At 36.8% G+C, this 24,725-nt stretch overlaps 1 protein-coding gene across 2 annotated transcripts in view; it reads left to right on the top strand.

The window, feature by feature from the left end:
• Window positions 1–24,725, top strand: part of cdh4 (cadherin 4, type 1, R-cadherin (retinal)) — a 242,970-nt gene that overhangs the window by 165,078 nt on the left and 53,167 nt on the right. The window contains exons 6-7 of one of the 2 annotated variants that reach the window (XM_082156117.1): window positions 17,450–17,476; window positions 19,985–20,140. In XM_082156117.1, the coding sequence (XP_082012243.1) occupies window positions 17,450–17,476; window positions 19,985–20,140 (183 nt within the window). The remainder of the gene's footprint in view (window positions 1–17,449; window positions 17,477–19,984; window positions 20,141–24,725) is intronic. The other variant, XM_082156118.1, reaches the window with a different exon arrangement.

Here is a 24,725-nt window from a genome sequence, read left to right as displayed (position 1 = left end):
CGTTGGTCACACGCTACATTGATTATGGCCAAGCATGCACCCTTAAAATAGCATATGAATAACATGCGCAACGCGCCACTGACTTTAAAAAAATTTTTCCTGGTTAGTGGTGCAATTGTTTTCTAAACCATCAAAATAGCATGAAGGAACGTTTGCGCCGGAACACGCCTCCTTTTTTGCGCTGAACCGCCCAGGGAGCGCAAGTTCATTCCCTAGTTTAGCGACGTGCTTCTGTGGAGGGAAAAGCGCGCTTTGCGCTGGTGCAAAATAGGAATGATACATGCGTCGGTGTACAAAGTCATTTGCGCTGGGTGCAAGATAGGGCCCAGTGTCTATTTTCACTTCTAATAAGACGATACGAGATTAATAGAAGGCATTCTTCCTGACAGCTTGATTCCAAAACATCCAGGGATGCGGTGCGCATGAACAGGTAAGTAGTCCTTTTCCCGTAATGGGACCGTTAGAAACGACAGGCTTTCACAGTTCATCAATAGATAGATAAATAAATGGAGCTTAACTGACCAGATACCGAAGAGCAAGTCCTCCAACAGTTGATTATCGCAGTTAAACTCCGAATTCAGATTAAAAGCCTGTTAAACCAAGAATAAATTCAGGAAGAATACAGAAGAAACTGTCAAGTCTGACAGTTGTAAGTCGAACTGTTGTATAAATGCAATATCACACTCATATGCGCTATTGGCTCTGTATCAGCTCAACTGTGATAGCCTTCGGCTGTGCTGGTATAAAGCGATATTGCACGGCTACTCATGCGAAATAAAACAGAATTCATATAATTCTCCCACAACTTCAAGGTTGAAAACCTCTACTGTAGTCTAATTATCTCTATCACACAATTGTCATTTCTCTGCCTGTCATCTTGAGAGGCACAGCACAGAAGGACAACAGTGAGATTCATTGGCATTAATAAAAGCAAAGCAGCATTTATTCTTGTTTACATTTTCTACATCCCCAATTACTTACGAAATTCAAATTTCAATAAACAATACATCCCCACAACACAGACAAACAAAATGAATGCGGTGAATTCTTAGTTTACTGACTAGCTTGAATCAATTTCCATTCTCCCATATTGGTCCATTAGCTCCGAGGGGAGATAGGGAAGCTCAGTGCACCTGGCCAGCTCCAATATTCACATTGTCTGTGTCCTATTATTTGGTGAGCAGCGCTGGGGCTTTGTCGTCGCATGGATGATTTACAGAACGAACTGCAAAGGGGTATGTGCGCTAATGCCGCTAATGCCGGCTTCCACCTGACAATGGTGCTCAATGATACCTGGATCTGGGATCCTAGAAAAGAAATAGAAATGGATGTTTTGCAACATAAAGCTTGGACATGTTTGCAACATTACGCTAACCTGCTTTTTTTTTTTTTTACCTCAAGAATAGCATAGTGCAATAAAAAAGTAATAATGTTGTTGGGACTAAACAGAGAAGCAGGAACAGTTTATGTTTAGAAGATCAACAGATTATAGGAATATTTCATCCAGAAATGAAAATTCTGTCATAATTTAGCTAACCTTTATATCACATAACACTGAAAGAGACATTTTTCCATGCTCTTCTCCATGCAATTACAATGAGCTGGAACTGAAGCTTTCAAAGATGCAAATACTATAGATCATCAAAAAAATCATCCATATGATTTGTGCATTCATAAGAGTTTATGAAAGAAAGACATTTGTGAATGTTAGATCTTTTTATTGAATCATTTGATCTGCTTCACAAAACAGGTCTGAATAAGTGATTCATTTGAAAATCAAACTGATCCCATTCTTAAGTTCAACTCACTGATTCAGTGATTTGGTTGCAGTGGTGAACAGCTCACTCTGTGAAGGATTCAGATGTCATATGAACCACTTTTATAATAACTTTTATGGAGCTTTTGCTTACTTTTCTAAACTTGAAATTTCCAGTCTCACCCAGGTTTGGAACAAAGTGAGAGTGAATAAATGTTGACAGAATTTTCATTTTGGAGAGAACTGTTCCTTTAAGGACAAGCTGAGAGAACAAAGACTTGGCCAGCATATTTATGCAGTTTTGTCATATATACAATCTAAATAGTTTTGCGGCGAACTCCTTGGGCATACCAATGAAAGACAGAAGTTTAGATATTCTTCTGACTGGAGTCAAGATATCTGAGGGCGATCACCCACACAAAGGAGACATCAAGCTCTAATCTAAGCTGCTTGCTATGTGATTACACATCTCTACCTAAAGCAAAAAACCCAGTGTGGTAGAAGCATAATTAGATCTCATGGAATGCTCCTTGAATACAACTGGCAGTCAAACATAGCCTATAGCATTACAGCTAGTGTAAGTGTCCTGGTGGGGCTCTTCTATTACCGCCTAACTTAATCAGAGGCAGTAAAAGCATGGGTCAGAGGGTAACATATTCACTTGAATGGAGAGTCTGAATGATTGTTATTTCTCATGCTGGCCTTGAAAAACTGTGCTTTTAAATAAGCAAGACGTATAGTGTGAAACTTAGCTCAAGTGTTAGAAAGTTCATTTGCTGAGTACCGAACTTCCTTGAATGTGGGCCCACACGATTTCGGCTTCAAGAACCTGCGCTAAATAGCTTAATACAGCTGCTTGCTTGCAAGTGAGAGCATTTGTGTGTGGGTGTATATAATGCTAGCTTTGAAAGTTTTTATAAAACAAATACATTGTAATGAGAACTGATCGTTTCTATTTCACTAAGAAGGTATTGTGTTAATTTAGCCTGTAAGAAAGCTGCATTGCCGAATGCTTGTCGCTGACCTCTCTCACGTCTCCTCTGCCCACACAATCCTCTTACTTTAATGTAATATACATGTTAGACTTTTCTATCATGGCCTGTTCTTTACATGTGTGGATACTTACATCTTTAACAGAAGCATATTTTGAAGGGAGGGATATATTCATACTATATCTGCTGCATTATGTCGTATGTTTACTGTGCACAGTATGATCATTTTCTGCATGCACACATTCAGTGCCTAAATGGCCCAAAATCATTCACCAAAATGATGAGCATTGCACCACAGATCACACTGCCTGGAGTGCTGTATCCCATTATGCATTGCACAAGACTTGACATTTTCCAGTGTTATGGATGAACTGGAAGTATTAGCTGCTAACTTATTATTTGATTGGAATTCCATTTAATTATGGCATTTTTGTACACAATTGGAGTAAAAATTCAAAATATTTTTTTTCCCCCACTTAACCAGACACCACCTAGCTGTACTGCATATGTGATGCGATCTGGGAAAACCCGTCGGATGTCGCGCTGGGCCGTTTTCAGTAAATTCCAAAATAGTTTGAATGTAAGTTTTTTGTCCATTTTTTTTTTCATTAAATTATTATTCTATAACATCTTTTCTCTTATCTTGAAAATATCTTGGCAAATTCCCTTGTTTAGTGCAGAAAAACAGCGATAGTGTCAAGCTGAAAATACTCTCTTTCTCTAATGCATTCTATGCGACCATTTTCTCTGACGCCCGGCAGAGGTGAAAAACAAACAAAACAATCGCCGTATCTCCCATACACCTGTCCGTCTCTTAACACTACAAAGATAGTTTACCTATAAAATAAACCACATAACATGTACAGTGAATGTGTATTAGTGCGCATTTCGCGCCAATGCTGTTTTAAAAAAAGAGTGCCAAGCGTCCCGACGGTGACAGTTATTAAACCTGTTTTTCTCAAAATTCCGTTCCAGAAAATCATAGAGATCGGCCGACTTCAGATAAACATAACTTTTGCTACCAACAAGCTATGATAAAAATAAAAACAGATTTGGAAAGGGCTTGATACCAGCTTCCATATGATATCAAAACCTGTAATAGGTAAAATTTCACCATGTGGTGGGTTTTCACAGATCGCATCACATATACTTAACCATACACTAACGTTCAAAAGTTTGGTAAGTCTGTAAGAATTTTTGATGTTTTTGAATGAAGTCTCATGCTCACCAAGGCTGCATTTATTTGATCAAAAATACAGTAAAAAAACAGTAGTATTGTGAAATAGTATTACAATTTAAAATAACTGTTTTCTATTTTAATATATTTTAAAATATAATTTATTCCTTTGATGGCAAAGCTGAATTTTCAGCATCCATTACTCCAGTCTTCAGTATCACATGATCCTTCAGAAATTATTCTTATATGCTTTGATTTGGTGCTCAATAAACATTTCTTATTATTATCAATGTTGAAAACAGTTGTGCTGTGTAATAATTGTGTGGGAACTGATAGTTTGATGAATAGAAAGTTCAAAAGAACAGCATTTATTTGAAATAGAAATCTTCTGTAACATTATACTGTACATGTTGTTACTGTAAATTCTGATCAATTTAATGCAAACCCCAAACTTTTGAATGGTTGTGTATACACTTTGGAGTGTAAACGGTTGTATCACTCCGAACATATCCTTAGCCCTTATAAGAGTGTTTGTTGCGAAAACACTTTTTATTTTGTGGCTCGAAAAGCTATAAATTTCACCCAAGAGATTCTAGAAGCCATTTGGAGGCTTATAACGCTAAACTAACACCCCATTAACCAGTGACATCATTATGATAGCCATGATTCGCTCCATCCCCCTTATTAAGTCCCTCTCTCATCTGCATCTCTGGCTCCTTCTTTATTCTCTATCCCTTCCTGCCTCACCAGTGCGCCTGACATTTCTCCCTGCATCCATTCTTCATGCTATGTGTGTGTGTGTGTTTATAAGAGCATGGAGCAGAGAGTGAGAGTGGAAAGATGGGCGAGGTGGATGGCTGCGACTAGCACAGTAGAAAAAGTGCAGAAGCAGCACAACGGCATCTCTCCTTCTCCTGCAGACGTGTAGAGGTTGTCTCTCTAATTACCCAGCCCCCCCTTTCACGCCGCTGCCCCACCTCTTAGCTTGTACCCAGGGATTTGTCCATTGTGTTTTTCAATAGACACAGCGTGATTGGACTGAAAGCAGTCATTAGCCTGTGCCACTGTCTCTGGGGTCCTTGGGCTTTTATAGAGGGAGAGAAAAAGAGAGTCTTATGCCTGGAGAATACAGTGGGACTGGACTAGGGAATACATAAAGGCTCTATTTGTACTGTTCGCCCATTGTGCTGACTTTGGGAAATTAATGTCATTGTTGATATGTGGAAAAACTCCCTTAATTCCATGAGTATCCAGCTATTCAGCGGCTAACTATTTTAATTGCAAAGCTAATGCTGTAATTGCATTTGTGATTCAATTCTTAGTACCCATTAATATTAATTTTCTCGCTAATTATCTCATTTCAACACCATTCCATTCCCCTCCTCACGGATGGGAAAAGAGCTTGGCCCGCTATTGCGGAGCGTGTGTGAATACGGTTCATGCCGTTTCAGTCTGTAAAGTTCTATTCAAATGCTTTGACGCATGACTTGATGACTGTCTTATTGAGTTCTCAGCATTAATAAGCCTTCAGGGCACATGCAGTATCCCCAGAAAGTATTTGGACACTTTTCAAGTCACACAGATTTATTCATTCCATTGGTTCCACACTTAAGACATTAACACTAATACTTGCGCCATTAATATTAACACTTACTATTCTATATCTATTTAAAAACTTGCACTTTCATATTGCTACTTTGATTGCTTCATTACTTATTTGTAAGTCGCTTTGGATAAAAGCGTCTGCTAAAAGATTAAATGTAAATGTAGAATTAATTAATTAAAAGCATAATATGTTTTTTAAACCAATTGGCAAATGATGCTAGATTATTTTATTTTTTTATGGTATATATTCTATGAATGTTTTTTTGTTTTGTTTTTTGGTACTACATTTACAGTATATATAATATAATGTATATATAATACAAATAATAAAAAACATATGATTTAAACATGTTAGAAATGTTTTGTCATATCATCTCACACTCATGCACACCAATTATATATATTGTATACTGTATATATGAGGGTCTATGAAATCCTAACAGACCAACCATCTAATATTAAATATGGGGATTTATTTATTTATAACGTTATGCCAAATAAAATAAAAAAAATAAAAAACGTAGTGTAAATAATTTGAAGCATTTTTGAAAACGTTTTTATATGGGTATTTGAGTGCTATGCTCTTCCTTTAAAAAAAAAAAAAGGTCTCTGACATTTTGTTAATGAGCAGAAAGGCATTCACACATTTGTACAGGTGCTTTAAGTGTACAAGGGTGCTGCTATGTTTGGTATGCATGTGTATGAGATGATATGACAAAACTTTTCTAACATGTTTAGATTGTTATTTTATTTATTTTTATTTACTATCATTGAAATAGGAGAACATTTAACCTCGCAAAAGCAACAGGCTCCCACTCTTCTTCTTCTTCTGACGATATTTTTTTATTTTATTTCTCTACATCATGCGGTTATTGGCGCACTCCACTCTTCATCTCCTGTTCGTCTTCCTCTGAGAATGCAGTGGTGAATTCATGCAATTTGATTTGGGCTGTATCTGTGCAGATGGCTGTCTCTCTTCATCCTTCTCCGTTCCTCTCGTCTTTTCACTCAGATGGTTATTTTCTCTTCTGCACTGTCGCTCCCTCTCCCTTTCTTTCTCTCTCTATGTCTCAAAATAAAAACAACTTTCAGGGGAGACAGAGAAATCGATCACGTTGACAAAAGATCCGCATGACTGCAGCCCTGGCGATGTGGCTCATCTTTCAGTCTTTCTCTTTATTCTCCTCATGATAAACTCCTGATATCGGTTAGCTCTATGATTACGTATTGTATTCAGTCCGATCAGCTTCCCTAGTGAGCATAATCAGCATAGCCTTTCAATTTCTGTTTTTACACATGCTGTACATACCTCATTTTACACTTAAGGGATTTCATCAGGGATTTTTTTCCCCAATACCTACAGCACATGGAACATGGACACTTAAATTACAATCTGTATTAGCTCAAAGTCACATGAGGTTACGATTACAAAACTTGCATTTATAGGTACAGCCAGCACTGTTGGAATTAAGGCCAGGCCATTAATCTCACTACAGGACCTGAGGAATTACAGTCAAATGAGGCAGAGCTTTCAAGAGTCAAATAATACGTGTTTCAGTACATTGGAATAGAGCCGGTTTAAATTTCGCATATCAGTCTGGCTGAATCACCCCCTCATGTTCCATTGCCAACTCATTTATATAGATGGAACTCCTCTTCATGCTATCCATACCCAGATAGCAAGAGGCAGGGTGACAAAAACAAAAAAAAAGTGAGAGAGAGAAAAGGCAGGATAGAACAAAATCTATATTTCAAAATCATGCTCTATATTCCTTTCCAATTCATGCTAGGATCCATAATAAAGTAGCCTGTGTGGAACAGACAGTTTCGTCTGTTTCTAATGGGATTTAAGAGTAAGAGTATTTGACTGACTCCAGCTTTCACTTGAGAAATATTAAACCTGAGCATCCGGAACTCAATCTTAAAGATGTCGTTCATGACTTCTTTTTTCATACATATTCCATTTTGTCTTCTTGTAACCCATAAGCAGGCTGAATTCGTGTGCACAGAACTCTGAAAAATTGCCATACAATTGCAATAAGTTCAATTTCACAAACCTTTGTTTATTGTCTGCCCCTTGCATGTTTGTTTATTACATAATTTGGCTAATTTAATTATGCTTTCAGCAATATCAGTGTACACTGTCAGGGAAAACAAATATTTAGTTGAGAATACAACTAAAGGACAGTACAGGGACAGGACACTCAAAAGGACACTTTTGTTACTTTTCTACACCTGAAGGGGTTCATATTAGTACTTTTAGGGTACATATCAGTACCTTAAGTACCAATTGGTACTGATATGTACCCTAAAGTACATATACTAAAGGGTACATATACCCCAAAATTTACATTTTAGTATTAATACTTAACATGCAATAATGTCAGTACATATTCATATTAGTACCTAAAGTCGACATTTTAGTATACTTGTAGTACTAATATGGGCACTTTAGGAAATAATATGTCTCTTTAAGGGTACGTATTAAATGTATTTTGCGTATTAGTACCTTGAGAACTTCTTTGTAAACTCAAGGTTCTAATGTGCAAATGCATATACTGTGCATATTAGTACTTTGAGGTACACTGTAAAAAGTGATCAGTTGACTTAACTTAAAAAAAAGTGAGTAAACCTGTTGCCTTAAAATTAAGTAATAAACCTCATGTGTAATTGAAAAAAAATAAGTTATGTGAACTTCCACATAACTTATTTTTCTTTTCAAATGTGCAGTAAGTTTATTTAATTAATAATTTTAAGGCAACTGGTTCCCTTACTTTTTTTAAGTTAAGCCAACTGATCACTTTTTACAGTGTAACTAAAGGATACAACATATTAGCATATACCTAACATTTTAGTAGGCAAGGCAAGTTTATTTATATAGCACATTTCATACACTATGGCAATTCAAAGTGCTTTACATAGAGGAATAAAAATAATCACAAAATAAAAGCAAGGAAACAAAGTACTAATTACTTTGTATGGTACAGTATATGCAAATGCATATACAGTACATAATAGTACCTTAAGGGATCATGTTAGTACCTAAAGAGTATTTTAGTACTAATTAGGTACAGCAGGTAATGGCACGTAACTAAATGATATATTTTAATTTCAAAAGGGACATTTTACTACTAATTACTACTTACAAGTACTTCCTTAAAGGGCACATATTAGTACCTAAAGTATGCATTTTAGTACTTCAGGTATGCAAATGCATATATTATTACCTTAAGGTATAGCTAAAAGGTACATATTAATACATAATGAATGAATATTAGCACCTAAAGGGTACATTTTAGTACTAATTAGTACATAGTAGATAAATATTAGCATCTAAAGGGTATTTTAAAGGTACAAATATATATAAGTACATATTCATATTAGTACGGGTACATAATAATGCCTAAAGTGTACATTTTAGTCCTTAAGGTACTAATATGCTGCCTTTAGGAAGAGATAAGGTAAAAAGGTTTACCTTCTCTGACACGCAACACCATTTAACACATTTTACTATGTTTATATGTAGATTTTCAGCTTCCCTCAAAAACAGTTCAGAAAATGCAAACAGATATTCCCTGTAAACTTACCCATAATTAAAAAATGGAAAAAATAAAAGCTACCTTTAAATTTTAATAAGTGATTAATTCCAGATGTATTTTAGTTACCAGATCACATAAAAACATTTGTTTTCTTCTTCTATAGTCCGCTCTCAGCTTGAACGGCTCATCTCCGCATTTGAATTTGTCCGTCATTGACACAGAACCTCCATCACACCTGACAGGGCTTTGAGGAGATACACCATCCAGAATCAAAATGTGACAGAATGCCTTGAAGAACAGTAAGACAGCTTGTTTGGTTATCACCTTGATGTTAAACATAAGAAACTATGTTATGATTCCGAGAGTTATAAAACTGACAGAAGTACGTAGACTGCTGTCAAATTTACGAAGGTAGGAAGCGTTTGATAGACACTTTTGGAAGCGATGTGCTGTAGGGGAAAGCTGCCAGGTTTTGGTCACATATTTATGGATGTAAAGAGGTTTATTGTTTATTACTTTAAACCTTAGCCTTAAAGGATGAGACTAATCTTCTAAATGTGCACGACTATTTCCTAAATCGTCTTGAATGGTCTGCCAAAGCAATAAGTTTCAACCGTTACACTAAACATTTTTCAGCCACTCTTTCTTTCCTCAATAAGTCCTGTAGTCTGGCTTCTTATGTTTTTTGGTGCATTGCTCATCCTTTAGCATTCTGGCAGGAAGATGATTCATCCTGGTGAATAGTATCCGTCTGTCTAAGGAATACTGAATGGAAGACAATGAAACACAGCAGCCCTGGTCTCCATTTAGTCGGGCAAAGGCTTGTATTGAGTGTGATAGTTCTAGCACAATATGCAATCAGATAGCCTTAGTAAAGACGCACGTACGCCCACAAATGCATTCACGTACAGCTGACTAGCAGAACACTTTGTAGTTAACCACTTTGTAAGAACTTTAACTAGAGTTTAACAAGCTTTCAGCAAAGGTTACACAAGTGCTGCCACAATGAAACCCTATATCAGGTGTGTGGTCGAAAATAGCAGCACTAAAGGACACTAAAAGACTAATTCGACCAGCTTGACTGCAATGAGACTACCAGAACGCAGTGCTTTAGTTATGGAAGCGGCCTGTAGGAAGCTCGAGGTGGCCTGTAAGTTGGAGAACAGTGCCTGACTGAACACTTATCAGACTGCACCCGTTGACCAGCTCATCAACCACCTCACAAAGCTCTTGACTCTCAATGCCTGCTTGAACGCCTCAGGTTCTCATAGGAAGAGCAGACAGTACCAATAAGAAGTCGTAAAACGAGAGTGCAATACTATAAAATCAAGGGAAAAAAAGCCATTACTGATGGGCAAGAAATAAGAGAGAGCCATCAAGACACTTTAGTTGAGTCCAGAGAGACCCATAGAAAAGAAACTGACTTTTTGGACTTCAGTCGCGCATTTCAATGAACTCCAAGAGGGTTTTTGATATGATTTGGTTATTTGTTGCTTTTCATTTTCACTCTCTCTTAATTTGAGTTTTCATACTTTGGTTGCACATGTGAATAACTTCAAATAACTTGAAATTAATAGTACATTTGTTATTCAAACGTTGTCTGTTTCATTTTGCCGAATCCCAAAATGAAAAACGGCAATGCAGAGAAAAGCTAATGAAGGATTCAGTCTCTGATGTAAAAGAGCATTAAGCTTTATTTTGAACGTTCCCTGCACGTCATGAGGTTTCTCTCAACTGCCGCTAGCAACTCTGCAGTAACGGGTTCGACTCCCTAGGAGTATAAACTGATTATAATATACCTCGAATGTCTCGGTTTGTCAGTTTGCATTAATGCGTTTTCTATTTGTTACAGTTAACATGTTGCTGATCAGTTATTGCACTAAGCTTTCTTAAAGTAGTTAAACTACAGCATGCTATTCTTTTGAAAAGTACACTAAAGACTACTAACAAAAAGTAACTACAGCTTCACTTAAATATTAAACTTTTTAACATTATAATTTAAGCAGAGGCACATTTTTTTCACATTGAGGTTTTTTTAATAAATAACAGGATTCCCACAACTTTTGACCATGGCTTTTTTTTTTTCTCTCTCTTTTGTGAATACGGAAGAAGGGTTTTTGAAAAAATAATTGGATACTTGCACTTACAAAGACCAATTCCTGCTCTAGTCTAGTCTATATTAAATATTTTAGAACAGATAACTTGTAAAACTACTATTCACTGTGGAAGTTTCCTTGACTTTCCCATGACTTTTTCTGATTTTAATTTCAATTACTTATCTCTGTTCTGTGTGATGTTTTCCAGGATAAAAATATAACAAATGTAATTTCACTGATTACAACTAGAAAAAATATAATATACGTATTTGATATAACTGAGTTGAAAAGTAGTGATGAACATCATCATTTAACTGTTGCAAATGCTGCTATAATAATATAATAAAATTTTCTATAATAAAGAAGAACTACATTTATACTTTTATTTCTCTAACTTGTTTAATGTAGCGACTGTGGAGTGCAAAAAAACAATCTTGCTGTTCCTGTACAATGACAGAAAAAGCATCACTTAACTTGAATGTGACACTTTTTTGTTGCAAAAAGTAGCTTGTTACTGGGAAAGCTGCACTATTTTGAAAACTACAATCAAACTACTGCAAAAAAAGAAATGTAGTTAATAGTGTCACTACTTGTAACGAGTTGCTCCATGGCACTGGTGCTAATCCCTCGCCTGACTCCATTTGCTCTTTTGAAAGGGGCTCTGATACAACCTCTCCCAGGACCGTAAAGCTCGCCAGAAAAAGGCAGAAGTCACTCTGAACCTGCCCTAGAAACGCAGCATTTATCTCCAACATGGTATCTGCGGAAAGGGCACGTTCCTCACGTGCCAGCCATCTTCCCCCGATTCACCCCGCACTCGCTGTAATTCTACAACTAACGAGTGGGAGGAAGATTTCAAAAATTGCTTTTTGTCATTAGCACTGAATTCCGATGACTCAATCAAGCCCAGGGGACTTAACGAGGGCACGATCATCATTTATTCAATTTAGTATTATAAAGAACATTCATTAAACAGGGAGTTTGGGGGGCTGGGGTTGCAAACGTGACAAATCCTTCCAGGCTGCCCATGGGAGGAATTTTAAAGAGACTTTTTAATGTACAAGAGACCTTGCCTCCTTTCCCTCTGGGATATTTAAGCGTATGTGTCATCGGGATGGCTCGAGAGTCGAATGTCGATTCATCTGAATCAGGAAAGGTGGATATTCTAGGTGTGTGTTCATGGTGCACCACGACTGCTGAATTATTGAGCAGAAAAACTCTCTTTGATCCATGCTATGTAGCCCACATACCAATCTCTTACCTGTCAGCCTCCCAGAAAGCCATTCATTTTTCAAATGTTTGCAAGGAGGATGCTGCGGTATGTTATTTTTCCTACCGCAAGAAATTTCCAGTCCCTTTCAGGCTCTAAATTGAAATGTAGCCGACATATTCTTAGCAGAATACAAAGAACTATGTCTGTGATTTCAGATTTGATTGCCAGTTCATGCAAGAAAGTAGTAAGAGACCAAAAAAAAAAAAAAACCTCCTGAACTTTGATTCTTGGCTTTTTGTCTATTTGGAAAACCTTGATATTGAATGCAGACTCGAGCTGTACTGAAAGCTACCAGGAATAAGTTTTATTACCAAATCAATACACGAGTCTCAATGTCCTGAGCTGCGTATCTCTTTGATGTCTTTAGCAGCCGTTTAAATAGAAAGAGAACTTTACCAAAGCAGAGAGAGTGGGAGAGCGAGGTTCAGATATTGCTCTGAAAGGTCATGTGTGGGAGAGTTCAGTGTCTGAGTGAAATGAAGAGAAAGCCATCACGCTCAGTCTGCGGAATACGTTATGCAAAAGAAGGACTGTAGCACGCTCACCAGTCATTTCACTTTCACGCATGGTTTCCAGACCTACGGCTCACGAAATGGGTAGGCGGGATGTGGGTTTTATATCCCGTGACTCAAACGCGTCAGGGTTTACATTTGATTGCTTCAGCACAAAATCCCCTCACATCAAATGTCTTGCGCATCGCAAAGCCCAGTGACACACAGAAACACGGTCATAATTTCGAATCTGGTGATGTTTCATGAAGTGTTGCATTGCTTGGAAGTGGAGATGCATAAGTGGGCGCATGAACGAATCTCCTGAAAGATATCTCTCCACTCTGCTCTCATTTTTTCAGTCGTATTCCTGTTTATGGAAAAGTCAGTGCAGTAAAAGGGTGGGTATTAAATAGTGAAGACAGAGGTGTAAAATATTTGGTGAAAATACCTTATTTAAAATAAGGAAAACCACTGAATACATTCAAGAAGTCTTCTGCATCACAGGAAACAGGACATTCAAAGAGGTTCAGCTGACAAAAATGTGGAGAATCCTTGCCATTGCATGTAAATATGAAATTACATGAATTTTAATGTGTTTGAAAGACAAAAGCATTCCAGAGACAACAATACAAGGTTAAATGACTCACTGAGTAATAATTCAAATAATAATTAATGTGTTTGTCAGGAGCTGATTAAATATGCAGTGTTGAGAAAGCACTTCTTAAAAGTGAAATGATTTCTGTAAATCCAGTGATCAAATGCTTTAGTGGGTAATCGGCACATGACTAGCGGCTGGTCTGTGTGTGCAACTCCACAAACCTGGAAGACCTTCTGAATGTATATAGGCAGTAGATTTTTATAGAAAGGAAAATTTAAAATATAACAAAGAAGTAGAATCAATTAATTATCAATAATTTACTGCCATTGTGAGAATAAGGTACTCATGTATTCAGGGATGTAGTGGAGGCTAAACGCACGTAAACGCCGTTTACGCACCTCCCAAAATTCGGAAATAGCGTTTGCCCACCTCCAAAATGCGTTTATCCACCTCTAAATTTCACGTTATTTGAGCGGACTTTGCTTTTCCAGTGCGTGATCGCCGATCGGTACATGATTCGAGCATTTGGGCCATTAAGGACAGAGCAGAACGCGCAGCGCAAACACGGAGCAGAACATTGAGCAGAGAGCGCAGCGCGCCGACACACACACACACACACACACACACACGGAACAAGAGAACGGCGCACACACGTAGCAGAAAACACGCTCGTGAAGTTACTAGACAAGCTGCGCGAGAATGAAACTTGATCGCAGCCGCAACAGGAAATCATTAAAACGATGCAAAAAAAGTTTTTTTTTACATTTTTATTCATTACAGGCAGCTGATTTAATGTAGGGAGCATGTCAACACCCAACTGTACAAGAGATTCAGAGGGAATCAAGCCTGCACCAGGTTAAAGACTTTTCCCATTTACAGGGAAACACTTATCCACATTTTTCTGATAGACCAAACAACTAATCAATTAATTGAGGAAATATTCAACAGATTAATCGACTATGAAAATAATCCCAAATCCCTAATCATTATGTAGGCTACAAGTGCGTTGCATTGGAAGCCCTGGATATAAGCCTCCCTCTCTATCTCTCGTAAATATTTTTGTTCTCTCTGTTTTGTCATTTAGTAGCCTAAACTTTACAGATTTCAACCATATTATTCCTTTTTGAGTCTCTTTAACAAGAACTTAGATTAATGTATGAATTGAATAGCCTAGTGATTGTGTGACCTATGATGAGGGAACAACCAGTGATACCCTTGGTAGTACCATCAAATGATAGCCTATAGCGATGTCATCAGGATACACATACACCGGTAGGCAGCTTACCGGTAGGCACCTTACCGGGTGACCACGTCATGGTCCACCAGAATTTATAGTTTACCCACCTCTTTTTTTACCACTACACCACTGCATGTATTCAATAGAAAAGTAACTGTGTCTGATTATGAGTATTTTAAAAATGGAATATAATCTAATTACAAGTACTTATTTTTTAATTAAATTAAATTAAATTAAATTTAATCAGTTACTACCCAGCACTGGTTACTTGTAATGTGTTACTCCCAACACTGCTCATTTCAGATGCACCTGAAAATCACCTGTCGTTTTTTTTCCACAGTCTGAAAACATCAATAAATCAATGAAGATTTCAGCCTGAGGTTTTCTCCGAGAGGAGAGCTACGGTAGAAAGGTGTCCATTTGAAAAAATAATCAGAATTATCAGCTAATAAGGGTAAATCAATATACGAGCGTTTCTCGAGGCTATGTTTCTTACATAGCCTGAGTTGGGTTTCCACAGAGTTGTACCTTCACCAGTTGTAGAGATCTTTGATGGAATCACGTCCTCATGTTCAGATTTCAAAGACACACGAAGTTCAACTTGTATGAAGTTCTTTTGTCTGCTGGTCAAATGGGAACAAACTCAATTGCATTTGCAATACTTGAAGCTGTATTATATTTTTTAGTAAATATAGTTTTCACATAATTTTATATTATTTTATTCATTGGTTTGTTAAATACACAAAGCATTGTTGTGTTATTACTGTATTATGTTTAGTACAGGATCTCTTCAGTTAAAGGTTGTATCAGCGATTTCAGGCCCAAACATAAATGATATAGACATAGGCAGCCTAGGCTCTGAGATCTGCACACAAAAACAATTGGTTTCACCAACCACTCAAAACCAAAACAAATAGTGTTCCAACCAATCACCGACAGGGGGAGGGTGTTGTGAGGTTTTGTGCTCATGCACGGCTGCACGCGAAGTCGGAGCTGAAGAAGAAGCTGGCTCAAAACCTCACAACACCCTCCCCCTGTCGGTGATTGGTTGGAACACTATTTGTTTTGGTTTTGAGTGGTTGGTGAAATCACTGATACAACCTTTAAAACTAAAAACGCATATCATCCACTCAAGTGGACAGAGCAATAAAAACATCAGAAAAAAATCCTTACTGAGGTAATCAGAATTGTCAATTACTTGTGTACAACTGGAGGTACACAAAGCTGCACTCTTGCGCAAACTCCCATTATAATCAATGAAGTTGTCGACGCTGTGCAATGAATCTTTTATTGATATCATTTTTATACTTTGTTGGTTATAATAAAAGGATTCTAAATAAATCTTTAGCGAGAGATTCATTTTGGAGGGTGCCAAAATATGCAGGAAAATGCAGGGAAAGGCCTGATATATAACACATTTAATTGATCACGTGCGTTAATCAATGTTAATTTTGACAGCATTCATTTTTCACATAATTCACCAATATTATGGTCCTCAAACATGTTATCTGCTTATACAGTTGATTATACAGCAATTATTCTTGATTTCTCTAGCCTGATTTTTTTCAAGTAAGTGTGTCTGATCCACTTAGAATGAAAAGATTAAAGAGGCCCTAAACTGTGTTCTGGTGTTTTATAGGACAAGCTTTTTGTTACATAAACAGGCTAAACATGCTTCAACAAAATCGGTTATAATCGCACTTTTGATGTGAAGAACTATTGTGAGAAACATCCTCTGTCAAACCAAAAGCATCAAGCAGATTGATATCCAGATGTTTAATGTCCCACGGTTCTGCAACATGTTTCTTGCTTCAATGAAAGAGAGAGGCAAAACAGAAGAGGGAAACGTCTATCGCATTGAGCCATGCCATGGTTAATGATGCCAGATAGAAAGACGGGAGACAGAAAAGAGATGGATAGGGGAAGAATGAGAGAGAATTGTGTATGCATCTGCTCTTTACATCAAACAGAGTTTGGAAGAAAAATATGAATGCGAGGATTTCATACTCGGTAATGATCAAGCTTCAATTAAAAGTAGGCCAGGAATGTCACTTTTTTACTCATTATGTCAATCCATCAGTAAATGGAAGTATATACAGTATGACGTTTTTCACTGACGTGTGTAATTTCTGTGACACTAGCATCATAATTGGAATTGTTTTTAGCAAGTGGGGGTGGGTGGGTTGCAGGTTGGAGTAATGGACATGCCGAAAGGCCGTAAGGTCTTTACAATTGGTTGCGAAAGCTGCCTGTTCCACATAAAGATGTGCCGTAAGCTTAAATGCTATTAAAAGGAAGTGATAAATCCGACATAGACAATAGGTTTGTACCTTGTAGTCATAATCCTGTCAGCCCAATTCCCTTCTTTAACTGTAAAAATGGTGATAATGATATTAAGAATATTGCTTTTGAAAGTATATTCAGAACTTCATTCATTCATTCATTCATTCATTCACAAAATGGACACCTATGATGTCCGATGATGATATGAATGTCAACTCTGAAGGCTTTGATGCAAATACAGTCACTGTTTTTTCTCACTGTAACATGTCTGTCAACAACAACAAAATAATGACTAAAGCTGCAAGATATAACGCAAACAAAATATTAAATTATGATTTTATTTTATTGCTATTGTAAAAAGTGCTGTCAAGCGATTAACATTTTAATCTAACTTTTTTTCAGAATCTGCATCTGAAGTGGCATTTACAGGTATTTACACAGACTGTTTAATGCTGCTCAGAGCGGTGGCTTGAATGCAGTTAGAATTGCATAAATAATGCTATGAGATGAATGAGTTTTAAATGGGTATTAAAGGGATGGTTAACTCTTAAAAGAAAATGTTGTCATCATTTACTCACCCTCATGTTGTTCCAAACCTGTATGAGTTTCTTTGTTCACTTGAACACAAAATAAGATATTTTGAAGAATGTTGTTAATCAAACAATTGATGGCACCCATTGAATTCCATATTTCCATCAACTGTCTGGTAATCAATATTCTTTAAAATATCTTCTTTTGTGTTCAACAGAAGGAAGACGCTCATACAGGTTTGAAACAACTTGAGGGTGAGTAAGTGATGGCAAAATTGTCATATGTGGGTGAACTATCCCTTTAATGGGTTTTAAAATATTAACGTTGAAATATTAAATTATTGAAAAATGAAATGATACCAGGAAGCTATAAAACCGCCAGTAGGTGGTGGCAAGTCACTGTTTTAATGAGTGAGTCATCAGTCATTCATTCAACCAATTCATTCAAATGGCTGATTCATTTAGGAATTAAGCAAGTGAGACTGTCTTTATGAATGGGTCACTGAATCATTGGCTCACTCGATTCGTTAAAAAAACACTGGATTCATTCAGTAACAAAATACTGCTGTGTGTTGCTCAGAGACACAACAGTTCTGAAGTGGATGCAAATACAACACAAAATTAACCATGTTTATTGAACTGTTGTACAAAATCAATATCACATTTGCATATCGCTATATCATATTATACAAATATAAGACAAAAACCCATATAGGGGCATTTTTTCCCCTAATATCTTGAATTTTAGGGGCATTATAACTGCATTCTCATAGACTTCATCGCCCTGCATCATGTCTTTACTAAGCATGTAATGTATCATGACGTACCATCTTCTTCCGGTCTAAAGAAATGACTTATATGTATGGTCAATGCTGATTGGCCAACGCAGTTGTCAACAAGAAACTTTTTTTCACCAATGATAAACCTTTCGGCACGCCCATTACTCCAAACTGCAGCTATTTAGGTTTCCTGGCCCCTCCCCCTGTTCTCCCATTGGTCAGACTAATGGATGGCCCCACCCACAGTTCACTGGATTTCACTGTTGCATCCAGCTCCACAGTGTTTACAGGGAAATCAGACTTGTTATTTTAACTGTTGTCTCTGCCCATAAAGCTGAGATAGAAAGTATTTTAACAGCAAAATATATACACACTTTAATAAATGAGTCTATGTTGCTTTAGTACTTTATCATTCTGTCTGTTTTCGTTATTCTCAGGCCTATTGAGTCAGGTTTGTATGGCAGGCAATTGTCACGCAGCTGAGAGAAAGTGTCTGCTAAAGCATCATCATTGTGATCAATGGCCCAATTCACTTTCCATCCAACTGTCAAAGCATCAAACCCTGATGCTGAATACCATTTACTGTTAGGGAAGCAACAGTGGCTTGACTTTGATTAATAAACAAGCTTTTGATGCCACACGCCACTGCCACATTATCCATCTGACATTTTTTTCTATTTCCTGATGGTACCAAAGCCTAAAGATTGAATCGGTTGTGCAGTGCAATCATAACAGACAATATGAGCAGCATCTATATTTCTGCAAACTCTAAGAATGTTAACTAAGCATCAGTGGATATGCGAGAGAATGTTTTCAGAAATCATTTAGACATTGATTGCATGAATACGGAAATTATCTGAAATTTGTCATCAATGTGTGTAGATGAGGCATTCTCAAGGTATTTGGTCTGGAAATAATAAAATACAACTAACCATACAATCATGCATAGAACATTTTAAATTTAAATGGATAAAAATTCAGTAACACTTTAATTTAGTGTGACCTTGTTACATATGTTACATGTATTTACTATACTAATAACTATAAATTATGCATAATTGCATGAAACTAACCCTAAACCAAACCCTCCTCCTAACCCTAAGTACATGTAGTTAATTAATATTACTCCGTACTTAAATATATAATTATACTGTAACAGGGACACATTAAAATAAAGTGTAACCAGAACTTCCTATTTATTTTGCCCTTGTCAAAATAGACCATAAACCTGTATTTTGTTGGAAATTCATTAGTCATTGAATAATATGGCCAATATATTATATTTGGCCCAGTGTTTGTTCCATACTGTATGTTAGGCTAGTAAATCACACTTCCTATGTTGTTAATGCATTTACAAAATTCACTGTTATTCACTATTCAGCCTGCCATTTCGTTATTTTTCATTGTTGTTCATGGCAATATTAAAGTACTTTGATGCTTGATTTAAATGTTTTGTTGTTGCAATAAATCATGTTGCTATCCAGTGTAAAATCTTGGTACTGAAAGGAAAAATAAATAAAACAGAGAACCACTGCTCTATATGAGCAGTAAATTGACAGTTTAAACACATCAAGCATCTTCTGTTTTCTTATCTATAGAACTCTACTTATTGTGCTGTTTTATTGCAGATTCGATCGGACCAGGACAAAGAGATTGAGATCCGGTACAGTATAACAGGAGCCGGAGCAGACCAGCCTCCTAGTGACGTCTACATCATCGATCCTGTGACAGGGAAAATGTCAGTCACTAAACCTTTGGACAGAGAGGAGAGAGCCTCTTACCATGTAAGTGCTTTTCTTACCAGAGTTGGCTTAAGAAGATCATTTTTTGCCCTATTCAGATCCTATTTAAAGTGGAACTGACCTCAAACCCATTTAAGAAACATGCTCCAGTTTGCAAGAGTTGATGGCCTTTTGCCAGTTGGAATAAAACTAGAACAGCACTGTCTTGTCTGGACAGTATTTGGAAACTTGAGGCAAGTTATGAAATCCCTTTAATGTATAGAACAAAATAGCTAAATGCAGACAAAAATCTTTTTTTCAGACTTGGTTGAACATGTTTGTGTGTGTGTGTGTGTGTGTGTGTGTGTGTGTGTGTGTGTGTGTGTGTGTGTGTGTGTGTGTGTGTGTGTGTGTGTGTGTGTGTGTGTGTGTGTGTGTGTGTGTGTGTGTGTGTGTGTGTGTGTGTGTGTGTGTGTGTGTGTGTGTGTGTGTGTGTGTGTGTGTGTGTGTGTGTGTGTGTGTGTGTGTGTGTGTGTGTGTGTGTGATGATGATGATTTTTATACTGCACAAACTCTATATTCTATCCCCTAACTCTAAACCTACCCATTTCAAAAATTATTCTGCATGATTTATAAGCTGTTTTCCTCATGCGGACCAAAAAATGTCCCAGCAAGGACAAGGATGTCTCATATTGCCCTCTGTGTGGGGATATTTTGTCCCAATAACGTATGGTATACCTGAACCACACACATATGTGTACACGCATACACACAATGGATTTATTAAATTACATAAAAATATTAAACCAAGTAACCTCTGCAAACAAATTATACTACCTTTTCCAGAACCAACCAACTTTTCTGAGACACCTTTTTAATCATCTTAAACTAAATGGTCTCAAGGTCATTTTTGTGGATGTGGAGTAGGGTATTCCTGCAATACCGGAGGCTGAAGTTTCAGGAACACAGTCCTAGGACCACATTTCTAGGACCTTTTATTTTATTATTATTTATATTTAATTGATATATTGTCCTAACCAACCCTAAACACAACTGCTGGTAACCCTCTTGAAATATATGAAGCCCTATATTCTGGTTTTAAATTCAGTTTTGCTGGGAAGAAAGACCTTATTTTTATATATATTTTGTCATGTATTGCCAATAGATAGTGGCTTGTGGCCAAACACTTTTTGCTGCCAGTGTATATATAAACTCCAGTTTTGAATGAATATAAATATATATTTTTTTATAAACTTTTTATCTTGTTGTTCAGGATAACTTTTAATCAGACCCACAAACTCAGAGATCTGACTTGATTGCAAACCTGATTGGTTCCAGAAAGCCGTAACCATCAAAAACAAGAGCAGTTGCCTTGTCAGCCTATATATCAAAGACAAAACTACAGACTTGGTAAAGCTACTGCTTGTTAAGCAAAGTTTGCAGAACTCTTAAAATTCATATTTCATTGTGCAATTAAGTCTATTCAAACTGCTTTCAATGCATTAAAAACAAATCGTTTCGGACCTGCTGGCTGGCGTCACTTGTTAAGAGTGCTTTTTTGTTTTGTTTTTGTTCCTGCTATTCTGTTTATGCGGCTCTTTTTTATGAATAATGTGAAGAAGAAAAGCTATAGACAAAGAAAAGAATTGCTTTGACACATCAGGGTGTTTTTTTTTTCAGTTAGTCAAACTGTCAATTAGACGAAGGTTCAGTAGCAGCGTGCAGATGAGAGAGTGGGAGAGAGAAAGAACGGGAATGAAATAGTGTTGAATTGTCACAAGTGATGAGTATGCAACTCCCAATGCTTCAACTCAACTGGGGAATCAAATCAAACAGCGACCCTGCCCCCTTATGTTTCTGCCTGTCACCCCACCTCTGTCACAAGCAGGGCTGCCAGCCAGCCTTCCCTCTGCCACATCTTCCCCCGACTGTCATTCACTCACACTCTCCTAACACAACACATTGCTCTTGATTCTCACGGTTGTTCCTTACAATTATAACTGCCTCTTTATCTCAGCAGTTTTGCAGGAAGTGTCAATAGGCCCTTAGTATATATTTAGATGCTATAAAACGAGGTATTCTCTGTTTGCTGCTCCTACTTTTGACATATGCCTCCCTTTCTCTCTCACTCCTTCTCTTTTCTCTTAACTCCCCGGTCCATTGAGCAGTAGATGATGTGGCACCGTGCGTCTACCTATCAGTCTAAATTACGGCTAGGCTTGTCTCACCAGGTGTGTGCGTAAGTGTGTCTGCATATCTGAATAAGTCAGCACCCGCGGTGGTTAAGTTAGCGGCTGTGTGTGTGCGAGTGCATACATTTTCTAAAAGTAGAAAGCTGCCTATGGAGGCATGAGACTGTAGGCCGCCCCAAAAGGTAGGTAACTTAATTATGCTGTCTCTTAAGATACCTCGTTCGGGCCAAAATCAAAGATCGTTCTGCATAAATCCTCTATGGAGAAGGCAATGCTAGAATGCATTGTGGCATGCTCAGTTAAAAAAAGAAATAATATACTTTTAACATATAATGTATGTATATATAATATTTATAATATATACTCTACCGGTCAAAAGTTTAGGGTCGGTAAAAAAATGTATATTGTTGAAAGAAGTCTCTTATCACCATCTCTTATGCACTTATTTGATAAAATATTCAATAAAAGCAGTACTATTGTAAAATATTATTACAGTACAATTTCAAATAATAAAAATAATTTATTCCTGTGATGGCAAAGCTGAATTTTCAGCAGCCATTACTCCAGTCTTCAGTGTCACATGATCCTTCAGAATCTAAAATGCTGATTTGATGCTCAATTGTTATCAATTATTATTGGTGCTCAATTATTAATAAAGGTTATTATTGTCAGTGTGACACTTTTTTAGCATTTTTTTATTTTTTATGATAGAAAGAACGGCATTTATTTGAAATAGAAGCCTTTGTATCACTATAAATGTCTTTATGTCACAGTTCGTGGTAGACAACGCAGACGAAGATGAAGAATACGGTTCAAAGATAGTCTTTAATGATAATCCACAGGTATATCCAAAACAAGGCAGAAAAGTACAACATAACATAAGTGTATCTACTCATGTAGGGATAGACGAAACGGATAAAACAAGAGAAACACACATGAACTTAAATACCAAAAATAGCAAGGTACACACACCTGAACAGAATGACAAATAATAAGGTAACCATGACAACAAAGGGTTAGCGGCACCTTAAATGAAGGAAAACAGGAACTAATGAATACCAACTAAAAGTCTATGAAAACTAAACTAAGACAAGAAAACTGAATGTCTGTTACACTTTACTGTAACTGTTGATCAATTTAGCGTGTCTTTGCTGAATACAAATAAAGTATTAATTTGAATAATTTCAGAAGGATCATTTGACAGCTGAAAATTGCAGATATTTTGACATTTCACAATATCACGGTTTTTACTATTGTATTTGTTAATATATATAAAAGGTTAAATTATGAATATAAAAATGACACCCTGTTTTATACCCTGCACCCCTTTCACTCATTCATGTATTATGTTTATTATTTATGTATTCATTGATGATTAGTACGGTTTGTATTTGTATATTTTTTTATTTTTATATATATATAGTATATTGGCTGCGAGACAACTCACTAGGGTTTGAAAGAGAGCTAATGTTTATGATTATGAGTGTAAATGCATGTTTACGTTCAGTTAGACACTGCTTGCAGTCAGTGAGTCAGGACGATAGGCGTATGAACACTGGTAAGGTTAAGTGGTCCCTCGGGTGTTGTGCAGCCCCTCCGTTACTCACCATGATATGAGTATCCATATGATACCTCATATCTAATATCTGTTCACAAATACCACTAACTAGTGCAGACAGCCCATATTTATACAGTACGTATTGCTTTTTACGTAACATAGGAGGAGGCCGATTCAATTAGAGCCTTCTTGAGTAGAATACAATGCTTATTTATCAGCACATCACAAGGGCCAGAATTGGTGTCTCCGGTGCTGCAATTGATCGCAGTCATGAACTTATTAAAAGGACAATCCCCCTGGAGCAACCTGAGGTTAACAATAGTGATGGCTCATGGTTAACAACAATTGTGTTAACAATAGTGATGACTCCCTTATCACAGGAACCAAACCAGCAACTGGATGTTTAAAGCTGACCTACTCAACATAAAATGAAAATGTATGTTTAAAGTCAACATAAAATTAAAATGGACTAGATTTACTTTCATAACGCTTACAAAATACTTTCATAATGTGCTCTTGTTGTGTAATATTCACCAATGAATGTCATTGAAAAGTTGGTTGCTCTTTACAGTTCGTGTACTTACGTGTACTTACAGTGTACTTACCTAAGAAAGTACTGGGTAAAATAAGGTAACTACATGGGTTAAGGTCAGGTTTAGTGGTAGGTTCAGGGTTAATACCTAGTTATCACCCAGTTATTGCAATTACTCTAATAAGTACATAGTATGTACATGGGGAACTGGACTGTAATATAAAGGGCTACCAAAAAGTTTGTTTTCATAATATATTAGCATTAAAAAGTTTGGGGTCAGTAAGATAAAAACATATATATTTTTAGCATAAGTCTTTTCTGCTCACCATTGCTGCATTTATTTTATGAAAAAGACACATTATTACA

Source organism: Leuciscus leuciscus, assembly GCF_965113295.1.
Source record: "Leuciscus leuciscus genome assembly, chromosome: 23".
In the NCBI taxonomy this organism is placed as follows: Eukaryota; Metazoa; Chordata; class Actinopteri; order Cypriniformes; family Leuciscidae; genus Leuciscus; species Leuciscus leuciscus.
Note: the sequence above shows the minus strand (reverse complement) of the source record. Positions and strands in the feature narration are given on the sequence as shown.